The 12922-nt window shown below is 44.4% G+C and overlaps 2 protein-coding genes across 4 annotated transcripts in view; both read right to left on the reverse strand.

Annotated features, from left to right (window-relative positions):
• Positions 1-5435, reverse strand: part of scyl2 (SCY1 like pseudokinase 2) — an 18530-nt gene extending 13095 nt beyond the window's left edge. For both annotated transcript variants that reach the window (XM_031797484.1, XM_031797483.1), the window contains exons 1-3: positions 5295-5435; positions 3071-3272; positions 2700-2857 (exon numbers count right to left, since the gene is read on the reverse strand). In XM_031797484.1, the coding sequence (XP_031653344.1) occupies positions 2700-2857; positions 3071-3247 (335 nt within the window). In that variant the 5' untranslated portion in view covers positions 3248-3272; positions 5295-5435. The remainder of the gene's footprint in view (positions 1-2699; positions 2858-3070; positions 3273-5294) is intronic.
• A 30-nt stretch (positions 5436-5465) lies between these two features.
• On the reverse strand, positions 5466-12701 carry depdc4 (DEP domain containing 4). Of its 2 annotated transcripts, XM_020475050.2 has the most exons (9): positions 11569-12692; positions 10653-11079; positions 10398-10546; positions 9974-10187; positions 9055-9293; positions 8762-8904; positions 8461-8586; positions 7635-7713; positions 5466-7373 (listed from the first exon to the last, which is right to left on the reverse strand). In XM_020475050.2, exons 1-9 carry the CDS (start codon positions 11699-11701, stop codon positions 7174-7176), a joined length of 1710 nt encoding a protein of 569 aa, XP_020330639.2. In that variant the 5' UTR covers positions 11702-12692; the 3' UTR covers positions 5466-7173. The 2 variants fall into 2 exon arrangements, 1 of the variants encoding a protein (XP_020330639.2); XR_004204190.1 differs by lacking the exon at positions 5466-7373 and having other exon boundaries at positions 8461-8653; positions 11569-12701.
• Positions 12702-12922: the final 221 nt, after the last annotated feature.

Below are 12922 nucleotides of genomic sequence, written 5' to 3' on the forward strand. Positions count from 1 at the left end.
AGAGGGGCGAGAGGGGTAGTGAGAGAGAGAGGGAGAGAGAGAGGTAGTGAGAGAGAAGGAGGGAGAGAGAGAGGTAGTGAGAGAGAGAGGGAGAGAGAGAGGTAGTGAGGAGAGAGAGGAGAGAGACGAGGTAAGTGAGAGAGAGTTAGTGCAGAGAGAGAGCAGAGAGGGAAGGTAGTGAAGAAGAGAGGGACGCCGAATCAGAGCAGGGAAGGTAGTGAGAGAGAGGGAGAGGTAGTGAGAGAGAGAGGAGAGAGAGGTAGTGTAGTGAGAGAGAGAGGGAGAGAGAGAGGTAGTGAGAGAGAGAGGGAGAGAGAGAGGTAGTGAGAGAGAGAGAGGGAGAGAGTAGTGAGAGAGAGAGGTAGTGTGAGAGAGAGAGGGAGAGGGGTAGTGTGAGAGAGAGAGCGAGTGTGAGAGATACCAATTAGGATCTGGCTAAAAATACATGAATCAGTTATAGAACACTTTATGGTTGTGAGGTCTGGGGTCCGCTCACAAACCAAGAATTTACAAAATGGGACAAACACCAAATTTAGACTCTGCATGCAGAATTCTGCAAAATATCCTCTGTGTACAACGTAAAACACCAAATAATGCAGAGGAGAATTAGGCCGATACCCTCTACTTATCAAAATCCAGAAAAGAGCCATTCAATTCTACAACCACCTAAAAGGAAGAGATTACCAAACCATCCATAACAAAGCCATCCTCTACAGAGGGGTGAACATGGAGAAGAGTCCCCTAAGCAAGCTGGTCCTGGGGCTCTGTTCAAACACAAACAGAGCCCCAGGACAGCAACACAATTAGACCCAACCAAATCATGAGAAAACAAAAAGATAATTACTTGACACATTGGAAAGAATTAACAAAAGAACAGAGCAAACTAGAATGCTATTTGTCCCTAAACAGAGAGTAACAGTGGCTTGAGCTTGTTCAGCATGTACTCCATGGTGACTCAGCCTGACCTTTGACCCCTGGGGGGGGAAGAAAGGCCCAAAACTTTTCATCACATCTTGCTGCATGTGTGTATGCGTCATCTGTTGTGTGTATGTATCCATTTTCTGCATGGGTGTGTATACATGACTTCCTTGTGTGTATGCATGACTTCCTTGTGTGTGTGCATGACTTCCTTGTGTGTATGCATGACTTCCTTGTGTGTATGCATGACTTCCTTGTGTGTATGCATGACTTCCTTGTGTGTATGCATGACTTCCTTGTGTGTATGCATGACTTCCTTGTGTGTATGCATGACTTCCTTGTGTGTATGCATGACTTCCTTGTGTGTATGCATGACATCCTTGTGTGTTGCATGACTTCCTTGTGTGTATGCATGACTTCCTTGTGTGTATGCATGACTTCCTTGTGTGTATGCATGACTTCCTTGTGTGTATCCATGACTTCCTTGTGTGTATCCATGACTTCCTTGTGTGTATGCATGACTTCCTTGTGTGTATCCATGACTTCCTTGTGTGTATCCATGACTTCCTTGTGTGTATGCATGACTTCCTTGTGTGTATCATGACTTCCTTGTGTGTATCCATGACTTCCTTGTGTGTATCCATGACTTCCTTGTGTGTATCCATGACTTCCTTGTGTGTATCCATGACTTCCTTGTGTGTATCCATGACTTCCTTGTGTGTATCCATGACTTCCTTGTGTGTATCCATGACTTCCTTGTGTGTATCCATGACTTTCCTTGTGTGTATCCATGACTTCCTTGTGTGTATCCATGACTTCCTTGTGTGTATCCATGACTTCCTTGTGTGTATGCATGACTTCCTTGTGTGTATCCATGACTTTCCTTGTGTGTATCCATGACTTCCTTGTGTGTATCCATGACTTCCTTGTGTGTATCCATGACTTCCTTGTGTGTATGCATGACTTCCTTGTGTGTATCCATGACTTCCTTGTGTGTATCCATGACTTCCTTGTGTGTATCCATGACTTCCTTGTGTGTATCCATGACTTCCTTGTGTGTATCCATGACTTCCTTGTGTGTATCCATGACTTCCTTGTGTGTATGCATGACTTCCTTGTGTGTATCCATGACTTCCTTGTGTGTATCCATGACTTCCTTGTGTGTATCCATGACTTCCTTGTGTGTATGCATGACTTGTGTGAGCGTGTGTAAAGGCTCCTAGCAGAACCCACCTAGGCGAAGTGAACATCTGTGCTCACATGCTCCCTTAAAATACCCTCACTTGAAAAACTAGAAAACAAGTGGCAATATTACTATTTGTCCTTTTTGAGACACTGTAGCAGCTTTTATTTGACCTTTATTTAACTAGGCAAGTCAGTTAAGAACAAATTCTTATTTTCAATGACGACCTAGGAACAGTGGGTTAACTGCCTGTTTAGGAGCCTTGTCAGCTCGGGGATTTGAACTTGCAACCTTCCGGTTACTAGTCCAACACTCTAACCACTAGGCTACCCTGCCGCAGCTAGTACACATCCTTAAAATAGTCTGAATTAATCTAAGGTAACTCAAGAGGTCTATAATTATAATTGACATTTTTGCAGAGGAAGTCTTAGTCTCACAATTTTACATCTTACCAATATATTTGGTGCAGTATTTCTGAAGTGAAAGAATATGCATGAAAATGATTAGTCTGTTGTTGAATGACAACAAACACTTAATTGAAGAATCCCTACTGTAAACCACTGTTTGGACTGGGAAGCAGACGGTAAGCTTAACCCACCTCGACTCCTCCAGTGGGTGCTGGACAGTGAGCAGACGAGGGTGACGCAGTCTGGTGAGCTGCTGCACACCTCTCTTCAGAGACTCAATGATCTGGTCCTTGTCAAACTTCTGATACTTCTCCACCATCTTCTTATCAAACACAAACACAGCCACCTCCTGGAAGAACAAACAATAAGACAGGAATTACCATCTGCATCAGGACAACCACTGACAGTTTGTCAGTTGGAGATGGTAAAATGAGTCCCATCTATCCTTTGAACAAATTGTGGAAAACAAATGTGTAAATTCTCAGTCTGCCCAAGGACTGGGTTGGGAGACATTGTTCTAGTTAAGTATAGAACAGTCCATGAAGCCCCCAGGCAGCCTCACCTGTTTGGTTGACTTCTTGGTTCCGTTGTAGATCCTCCAGCACATGCCGGGCCCGCCACTGGCAATGTGACGGCCCACCTCAAATTCACGCGTCACCGGGTTGCCCATGACGGCGCTGGTCATGTCGGCCGTCACCTTGGTGACAGTGCTCTTGAGCTTGTTCAGCATGGACTCCATGGTGACTCAGCCTGACCTTTGACCCCTGGGGGGGGGGGGGGAGACAAAGAGGTCACAGAGGGTACAACTATATGGTATTCTGAAGAAAAAAGGCTGAACACACACACACCTTTCGTATGGAGAAAAAACCTAGTCTATTAGCAACACACACTGACAGCTTGCCACCGAGAGCAAAATCACAAAATGTTGCACATTAAAGTGTCCTGTGATGGCTGTAGACAGAGCTATCCATGTCTCTGATGCGTACCACACACAGTACTGCAGAGTACACACAGTGGGCAAGTGTGATTACACAAACCTCCTAAATCAGTGACTTTGAAATGAGAGAGAGATCCGAACAGGAGTCAATATCTCTGTATTGTTAGTATGCATTGTCTGCACTCGCGTCTGACAAATCCCGACAAGTGCTGTCCAAACCCCGGCACGACAACAATAGAATCAGAGTGAATTAACACATTCAGACATAATATCCTATTAGCATATCAAGCAGTGGGCCCTACGTTTCAAATGGCACTCTATTCCCCATTTAGTGCACTAGAACCTGGACAAAAGTAGTGCACTATATAGGGCATAGGGTGCCATTTGGGACGCATGCTGGAGATGTGGGTTCGCACGCCAAACAGACTAGTGAGGAAGCCATTGACCCCATGTTTAATTATAAACCTTATTGAGTCACTGTCTGAAGCCTCTATCTGTCCTGTCGGTCTCCTGCAGGCAGGGTATAACATCATTGCTCTCCTCAACACCTGGGCTTGGTGCTGATGTTGTTGCCAACAGCCATAATTGAGTCAGTGGACACTGCTGGACGTGGACAGAGCCAAGGGCTTTAATCTTGAGCATTACTTAATCAGCTTCTTCCCCACTGTGTGTGTGACTAACTTTCTGTCTCTCATTACTGCCTAATACATCATGGCCAAAAAACTGTGGAACACACACTAGAAAAAAAGCAAAGATTCACACAGCGGTTGCCATAACAATGAACTGAAAATTCTGTCCCAAACTAAATGTGTGGACTAGGGCTACGCCACTGCTTATAACTAACTAGAAGTTAAATATAACTACAAGAAATGTAAGACGTATCAAAAATTATATCCAGCTCAGGGCTCCAGCAAATGCATTTTGTTTTCTAACTTGCTATCTAAGTGGCTAGATGTCAAGATCAAGCTGCTTGGTTACAGCAGAGACATCCTGAATCAACAGTGAGCTTGCCTAAAAGGTATCGAAGTCTGTCTGCTGTGAAAAGATTTACACAATATTATTCCTGAATCATTTCAATAAAGAGTATTTCAATTTCCAGAATCTCGCCTTAATGTGAGGATCTCAATAGTGATGACAGATATCGAAAGAGCTAAATGAATGTATGAATTAGACCAAAATATGTATGCAAGCTTGGAGACCTAGCTACTGTATATCCTAAGCAAAATGCAATGCAATGTGGGAATATGATATCCAAAATCTCTCCCTCTGGATATTGTATAAATTAATCTACATTTAACACCCCACTTCAATATGGACCTTATGATCATAAAAGTGGAATCAATTTAGCTACTTGTTACAATTGGTTGAATTTATTTCCCACTGGAAATGTGAATGTGCCAATCAGACTTTCCCCTCGTCACCTCACCATCTGTGTAGCTAAGTAGCCAGATCACATGACTCAGGTAGGAAAGCTGAACAAACACAAGCAGCTAGTTAACGTTAGCTGGCTTCTATGATAGGCTATCCATACCAGTGCGTCTGCCAGTTCAGCAATTGCGGAAGGAACGCAGTTGTGTGACAGGGTTAGAGCTTGCGACACCATGTAGCTAGTTACGATTAGCTTCCTGCTAGCTAACGTATTGGCGAAACCAATACCTGTCCTGTTTGTTTAACCGGTTTTTGTTAATGTGGCTACCCAGTTAGCTAGCCGCATAACCTGGCATGGATAGTCAGCTATCGCATAGCAGTAGGCTAGGTAGGAAGCTAGTTAAAGAGAGACGTCACTTTTGACGTTTGTTGAAATGCCGTGTTGCGTTTCTGGGTCTGAATCTGACTATATCATGCTTACCTGTGTCACGAAGGGAATGTCAGTGGTTTTATGATTCCAAGTAGTTTAAATTGGAAAACAGCTGTCAGTGATGGCTGTGGTACACAGCCTCCATCCCTTCCAGTCCAAATTTCTGGTTGACTTCTTTGCTAAGCTAGCTTGCCACTTACTGTAAACGTCACTTCCGGCTACTCTATCAGATAAGTGCCCTTTCTGTTCATTTGGGAGCACTTTTCTCATGATTATACCAGACAAGTGATTACACCCTTCTGTATAGTGTTTGAATATTGCTCAAATGAGAACTGGAACTTCCAATGATGTTTAATGAAAGTCTTATTGTACTGTATTTAATAGTTTTTCAACAAAGTGCATTTCAAAACAATTCAACGCATTAACTACAAAACCTGAATCGGTAACATTACGGATCATGTGTACTATTCTGTTGACTAAAATATGTAAAGCTCAAAACTAGGCAGCAACATACAGTAGCAGTATAGAAAATGCTCTAGAATTTAAAACGTTGGACCAATGATGCAACAACTTAACCCGGGGTGTATTCACTAGGAACCACACAGAGGAAAACGGAAACAAACAGGGACCCATTTGAATTTGTCCAACAGAAAATTATTTTCGTTGCACAACTTTTTTGCTAGGGTGTGCAACTAATGAATACACCCCTGGATTGTATGATTTACACTCATTCCAATAAGTTAATGCACTCCTTCAAGTTATGCTAAAAACATGGCACTTATTTGAGACGAAGCATTCATTTGTAAGACGCCAACAAACTACAAAAGTAAACTTTTGGCTGCATTTTAAACATTCCATGATTAAACTTGCAAACCCATGCAATCAAAGCCTATTTACAATCCAATAGAATAGTTAGTGTCAACTCTGTGATTAACAGATATGAAACATGTTCTTGACAGCAGTGGGAAACTAAATTAACTAAATGAATACCATTTCAAATCATTCAGTTTGTCCTGAACAGAAATGTACAGATGTAAAAGTAGTGCTACATTTACCAGCATTATTCCCTTTACCAGTTATAAGATGCAGTCAACGAAATCCAAAACAATATGTCATTTGTTAAGACTGTCAACACAAGTGTGTTCAATTTCATTTAAGGTATAGAAATAAAGTGTAATGCTTAATCGTCAAAAGAGATTCCTGTTCAAGCTTAATATCCTGTCTAAACTTCTATTTACTAAATTAAAAACTACCTGAGAAAACTAGATACTTGATACCAAAACCAGCCCTGAATAAATTCAGTTAGATCCTATGCCTGTTAGTTTTAGATAAATGTTTCACCAACATTACACACTGTGTAGGTTTCAACAAAATCAAAGGTTTTCCTGACAGGCATCAGCTAAGGAAAGCAGAGAATGCTCTCATTCACCAGAAATAAACCCTTGAGGCACCTGGGTAAGTGCATCTCTCCTTGTTAGAACAAAACAATTGCTACTAATATACCACTAGCATCTAGTGTTGATGAGAACATACTATGGCCAACAAACTAGTGCAAATGCATTCCTGAAAACTATTGCCAGCACTGTGGAAAATGTTGGCATAACGAAGAACAAACACGCTTGTTAAGGCGACAAGGATACCTACTGCCCAATTCCAAAATCAACCCCTAGGCCCACCCCCTATGTAGTATGCCCTTGTGTAGACCAGGGGCACGTTCAGCAGGATTGAACATTCAGATATAAATACGCTATGTAGATCAAACATGCCTCTGACATGTAGAATAAGGAATCACATGGGCTCACTTCAATCTGTAATGTTAAAGAACGTTTAGCAACTGAACATAGCCCTGGAATGACCTTACCCTCTGATTGATAAGTTGAACCTGGAATATACCTGGAATTTCTTATAACTAATCCAATCCCCCCCACCCCTAGAAAGTGGAGGAGAAGTGCTGGAGGAAGACTATGGGATGGTGCTTCTGGAACTCCTTGACCAGCCTCCTCCTCTCCTTGACAGACAGGGCCTTGCTCCGGCTGATGTCCCTGATCAGCTGCTTCAGGCTCTCCAGGGTGGCCACCTCGCACTGATCCTCATACTGCTGCAGCGACACCTGCTGGCAGAACGTAAACACTGCAACACAGGATGAAGAGAAGGGTGTCAATACAGGGGTGTGTTTATTAGGGAACATCACAGAAAACAGAAATTAGCTTTTCATTGGTAGTTTGTCAGTTCTTTCATTTCGTGCCTAGTGAACACCACACGGATGGTGGTTTATTTCATTACTGAAGATTAGGGACGACTCACTATTTTATGTAGTACTGTTATAGATCACCAAGTACTAAAATGATGTATCAAGTGGGGCTGAATGTACTCAAGTTGGATTGAACTCACTCGCAATGTTGTTCGGATCTCTTCCTTGCTGCAGGATTTGCAGTGTTCTCCTCACAGCATCAATCAGCGATGTGGGGGTCTATTTCCATTATGGATAGAGAAGGGTTGATAAAAGGTTACTTTATTCACAAACAAATGATATACATGCTGCACTTAATGTACCAGGCAATGTCAGAAATACGGCAAACAAATTGAAACTACCGTTATAGTACCTCCTCCCTACCGTTTCAGTACCTCCTCCCTACCGTTTCAGTACCTCCTCCCTACCGTTTCAGTACCTCCTCCCTACCGTTTCAGTACCTCCTCCCTACCGTTTCAGTACCTCCTCCCTACCGTTTCAGTACCTCCTCCCTACCGTTTCAGTACCTCCTCCCTACCGTTTCAGTACCTCCTCCCTACCGTTTCAGTACCTCCTCCCTACCGTTTCAGTACCTCCTCCCTACCGTTTCAGTACCTCCTCCCTACCGTTTCAGTACCTCCTCCCTACCGTTTCAGTACCTCCTCCCTACCGTTTCAGTACCTCCTCCCTACCGTTTCAGTACCTCCTCCCTACCGTTTCAGTACCTCCTCCCTACCGTTTCAGTACCTCCTCCCTACCGTTTCAGTACCTCCTCCCTCCCTACCGTTTCAGTACAGATTACACTCTTAAGAATAGGGTACAGAATTAGGTCTTCAGATGCCTGACTTTAAAAGGGCAAGGTGTCCAAATCCTGATTTTAAAAGCCTCCCTCTGTAGCTACTATTTCTGTTTTTGGATTGGAGGACTGCGGGCGAGGGTCTGTCAGAAGAGGGCCAGGGAAGAGGATCAGGGATTTCAGGTGCCTACCTTAAAGAGCTGAGTGTGGTTGTCCATCAGAAACAGCAGCAGCCTCTCGCTCTGGGTACGAGATAGCTCTTTATTCTGCACGATGGCCTTCAGAAATGTCCTGCTGACCAGGGCCCTGTTGTCTGTCTGGACATATTGAGTGGTCCGTCACACAGTGGACCACCAGTGTTACCACTTTGGCTGAAGCAAAAACCTACAGATGCCATCGCAGGGTATGATTGGCCCACCACTGATGTATATAGTATTTATCATTGGGCCCTGACCCATTATTTGAGAAACAATGGTTTTGGAGTGGGATTACCTGTTTGTGCAGACGGCATGCATCCGGATGGGCTGCTGTGGCCATGAAGGCCAGGAGCCTCCTCAGCTCATCTCTCCCAGCAGGCTCCAACAGATGCAGACACAGCTGATAGGCCCTGACAGCATCATCCACCTTCCCACAGTCTGAGAACACACACACACAGGAAGAGGAATAATAGGGAGAGAGTGGGTGGGAGTGTATGTCAAAGAGACATGTACAGACACAGGGGTCTAACATGATGAAAACACTATCACACAACACCCCACCATAATTCCTCAACCAGCCAGTCTCACCCAGCAGGTCCAGTATGGCCGTGTGGATGTCCAGGTAGCGTCCGGTGAGCAGCGGGGACCTCTCCTGGCCTCCGTAGTGTTTGGCCATGGTGTCAAACAGCAGTTTCTTCTGGCCGGCCAGCCTCTCTGCCCCCTCTGTGGTACTGCCCTGCTGGAGGAGGTGCTCCCCCGCCAACACGATCAGCTGGTCAGGGAAGAGCTCCAGGCAGTCAGCGGCTGCCACCAGCCATGCGTCCAGCCTACAGTGTCACAGGGAGAGGAAGCCAACTTCAGGGCCTTCTTTTAAATGTCAAAAGAGCTTAAATATAATTTGGAACCAAAATAAATATTCCTATCTTTTTTCGTTCCGTTCCAGTTTTCCGACCAGAAAAAGTTTGGAACCGGTTCAGATTGTTCCTTTTCATTCAGTGAAATCAACAGTTTTTTAAAAAACAAAATAGCTCATTAATTTACTCAACACATTAGCATTGATAGAGAAGCTTGCTATGGAAACGTAAGCTAGTTGTTTACATGTTGATCGGTCAGATATTTCAGTCGCATCTCACACCTGCACTATTACCGGCGGGGGCAGAAAGAGAGACAAGCTTGGGTTGAAGCGCTGAACATCATGACATGAACTGGAATGTGTTTAGGCTATTAATAGCATTATAACTTTATACCAAATTATATTCTAGATTTTAATAATATTTTTGGAACAAAAATAACATTATTAACCCATTCTAAAGATTTGAAAATAATGTTTCTGTTCCGGAACACAAGATCACTTTCATTCCCAGTTCAGTTTCCATTCCTCAAAATGACTTTTTCAGTGTTCTGTTCCATAAACTGGGTCCAATCCCTGGTTTTGACCAACAAAATAATGCTTACAATTCCTAGTATCTTTTCCATTAAATCATATGGCGGCTGGTTAGGTACTAACTCGGGAAGGTTGAGGGTCTGGGGCAGCTCACGGTCCAGGCAGGTGTTGGAGATGACCAGGTCCTGGTGGTGGCTCTGCAGCAGCTGCAGGGCGGCAGCCTGGGGGTGGGGCTGGGCCCCCCGGGTCGGAGTTGCCAGGATACAGTCCAGCACGGGTAGCTCCACCGTCTGCAGCAGCTGAAGCAACGTCTGCTGCTTCCACACCTCCTCCACCACTGAGGAGAAGGGAGAGAGGGGGGTAGAATGACAAGCAAGAGTGGGAAAGAAAAAAATAAGTGAGACAAAGGGAGGATGAGACAGAAAGGGAGGGGGAAAGAGGAATACAGAATGGAAAAGAAACAGGAAAAAAGAAAAGTACATTAACTTTTCCAATATAGTCATTTCCAACATGGCCAGGTGGAGACAGCCAGGCTTTGTCATCTCACCTGTCTTTGAAAGGAAGATGGTGGTGGGGGCTTTGGTAATGGCCTTAGGGAGGGAGGGCTGCAGGTTGATGATCTTCAGCAGCCTCTCTACCCTCCGGTCTGAGGGGCCCAGCGCCAGGGGATTGGAGATGGTCCTCAGCTCACTCAGTCTGCAGAGAGAGAGCAGTGATGATATAGTGAGGTATAGTAAAACCGTGTGTGAGAGAGAGAAAGCAAAAGAATGTATGTGTGCGCATGTTTGTGACTCAGACAAACCTAGAGCCTTTCTTCCTCTTCCTCACTAAGTCCTCAGGGGCCATGTTCTCGGTGTCCCCATTCTTTCCAGCCTTCCTGGCTGAGCCGGGCAGCGAGCTGCAGTCCTGGAAACGGTAGAGGCTGCAGCCCGTGTCCTCAAAAGTGGCCTCCTTGTCCCGGCGGAACAGCTTGGTCCCCACCGCCTCAAACACCTTGGCCTCCATGAGTGCCTGGCAGAGCCTGGCGGCCTTGAGGCGTGACACCTCGCTGGCACAGAAGAAGACATTCTGCATCAAGTAGCTGAGCACAGCGTCTACTGCATCCGAGCCTGTGAAGCAGTCAGGGTGCACACAGAGGTGGCGCCGCCGCCGTCGCACCTCCACCTGTGTATGCAGCGCCTGGATGATGTGGTGCCACAGCTGTGTAGCTTGGAAGGGCCCAGAGAATCCTATGTGATGACACATTCAGGTAGTAGACTCAGTCATATTTCATCAACAGTATGGCAGCTGCATGCAAAATAAAAACACCACGACAGAGTTCTAATCTGCCAAAACAGCAGATTGTCAGTTCAGATTTTTTTTGTGGGGGTTGTTGATTTTTGTGGCATGTCGTCACATTGCTGAATCTAGTTAGTTAACGTTAGTTACCCTTCACTTCAATATTAATAACACACCTCTTGTATGGTCGTTTAACTTAAGTTTACTCAGAGTCAAAGATAAGGGTTGTGGCCATAAAAACATGACATGTAGCTAGCTAAATTAGAATGTAATGTGTTTATAATGGCCTAGTTAGCAGTTTAACTAACGACGTTAACTAGCTAGGCTAGCAAGGTGAGCTAACACAGCTTTGTACGCTGGCTGTATTTTTTGATATGAAAACTAAAAGTTGAAAGCATGTTACGGTTTATAACCTAAGGATGTTCATGTCAATTTCTCACCTGGTTGAACATTTTCACGAAGGCTCCGTGTTTGACTGTTCAATCGTCTAAACCTCGGAGTTAAATCAGCCGCCATGGTGAAAAAGGATGTGACGTAGCTTCTTCTTTGTTGAGGTTTAACAGCGGCTGGCATCCAATAAATGTTGCATTACCGCCACCAACTAGACTAGGGTATAAATCCCTTATACTTTGAGTGGAAAATACATTTAAAAAAAATGCCCTGCCATCTAACCCTACACATTAAAAACCCACCACCCTATTCAAACCTATCTGGTCCAACCTCAGGCCAATGGCCTGGGAGGTTTGGACACCACCACTCAACACACCCTAACTCTGATGTCAAATCTCGTACACCTAAATACTTCTCTGCAGCTGCCACCACAACTTCTATTTTCTGTGACTTAAGTTCCATCTCTGCGGTCCATTGATGAGCGCTAAAAAGCAAATCCTCTCAGGATCTCAGGATCTTCCTCAACACTACTCTAACCCTGGTAACCTCAACCTGCCTCTCACCAGACACTTCTGATCCCCAGCCCCATAGGCACCCATACAATTAACACATACCACTTCTTACCCCAATACAACTCATTCCTTTGTTTTATGTCCTTCTGCATACTTCTCACACCTAGGAACCTCACACCTACACACTGCTGCCAGATGCTCACAAGCTTGACACCTGTAACAACGTAATGGATTCTGCGCAAAGGCTCGCACGGGATAACTGAAATTTCCTAACATCACTTTGTCGGGTAAATACTTAACATCAAAACTCAAAAGAACAGACCATGACTTCTATTTTTACATTCACACCACAATGTTTGCGTCACACCAAACGACAAGCATCACAAACTCTGGGAATCTTTCCCTTCAGCTGGTCCACTTTCACATTTACCGCTACCCCAGTAGTCACTCTTTCAATGGTGCCCTTTTCTTGAGAGCAAAACAAGTCACAGCTCCCTTCCCAATTAGTGTGGCGTGAAGCGCCCGCTCCCTCTGACCGGCAGAAACACAAACAATTATCACAAGACCACTTCATGTTACCTTCACCGATTCCACTGCACCCAACTTTGTTTTCACCCACCCTTAAACCACATATGAACTTCACTCAGTCACTCAGTCACTCACTGATCTCCACACCTGGATGGTATACGTAGACAGTGTGATACAATACTGTATCTTCTCCTGGCATTGTGGATACCAAGGAAAGTTTGATAACTTGGGCATGTAATGGTGCAGCCTTAGCCTGGTCTATTATATTTTAATATTATAATAAAAAATGCTATACAGTGTGATTTGGAACTAGTTCATTGCCATGCATAGTTATCTACCATTTTACTTCTTCATTGGGGTTTAT

Source organism: Oncorhynchus kisutch, linkage group LG19 (assembly GCF_002021735.2).
Source record: "Oncorhynchus kisutch isolate 150728-3 linkage group LG19, Okis_V2, whole genome shotgun sequence".
Lineage (NCBI taxonomy): Eukaryota > Metazoa > Chordata > Actinopteri > Salmoniformes > Salmonidae > Oncorhynchus > Oncorhynchus kisutch.

What these genes read in the sequence shown, in the direction of transcription:
- depdc4 (XM_020475050.2), bottom strand. Translation starts at nt 11,701, where the DNA reads ATGCCAGCCGCTGTTAAACCTCAACAAAGAAGAAGCTACGTCACATCC. An exon ending in CAGACCCTCAACCTTCCCGA is followed by an intron (nt 9,294 to 9,973) that starts GTTAGTACCTAA and finishes GTGACACTGTAG; the next exon opens with GCTGGACGCATGGCTGGTGG. An exon ending in ACCACACTCAGCTCTTTAAG is followed by an intron (nt 7,714 to 8,460) that starts GTAGGCACCTGA and finishes TAATGGAAATAG; the next exon opens with ACCCCCACATCGCTGATTGA.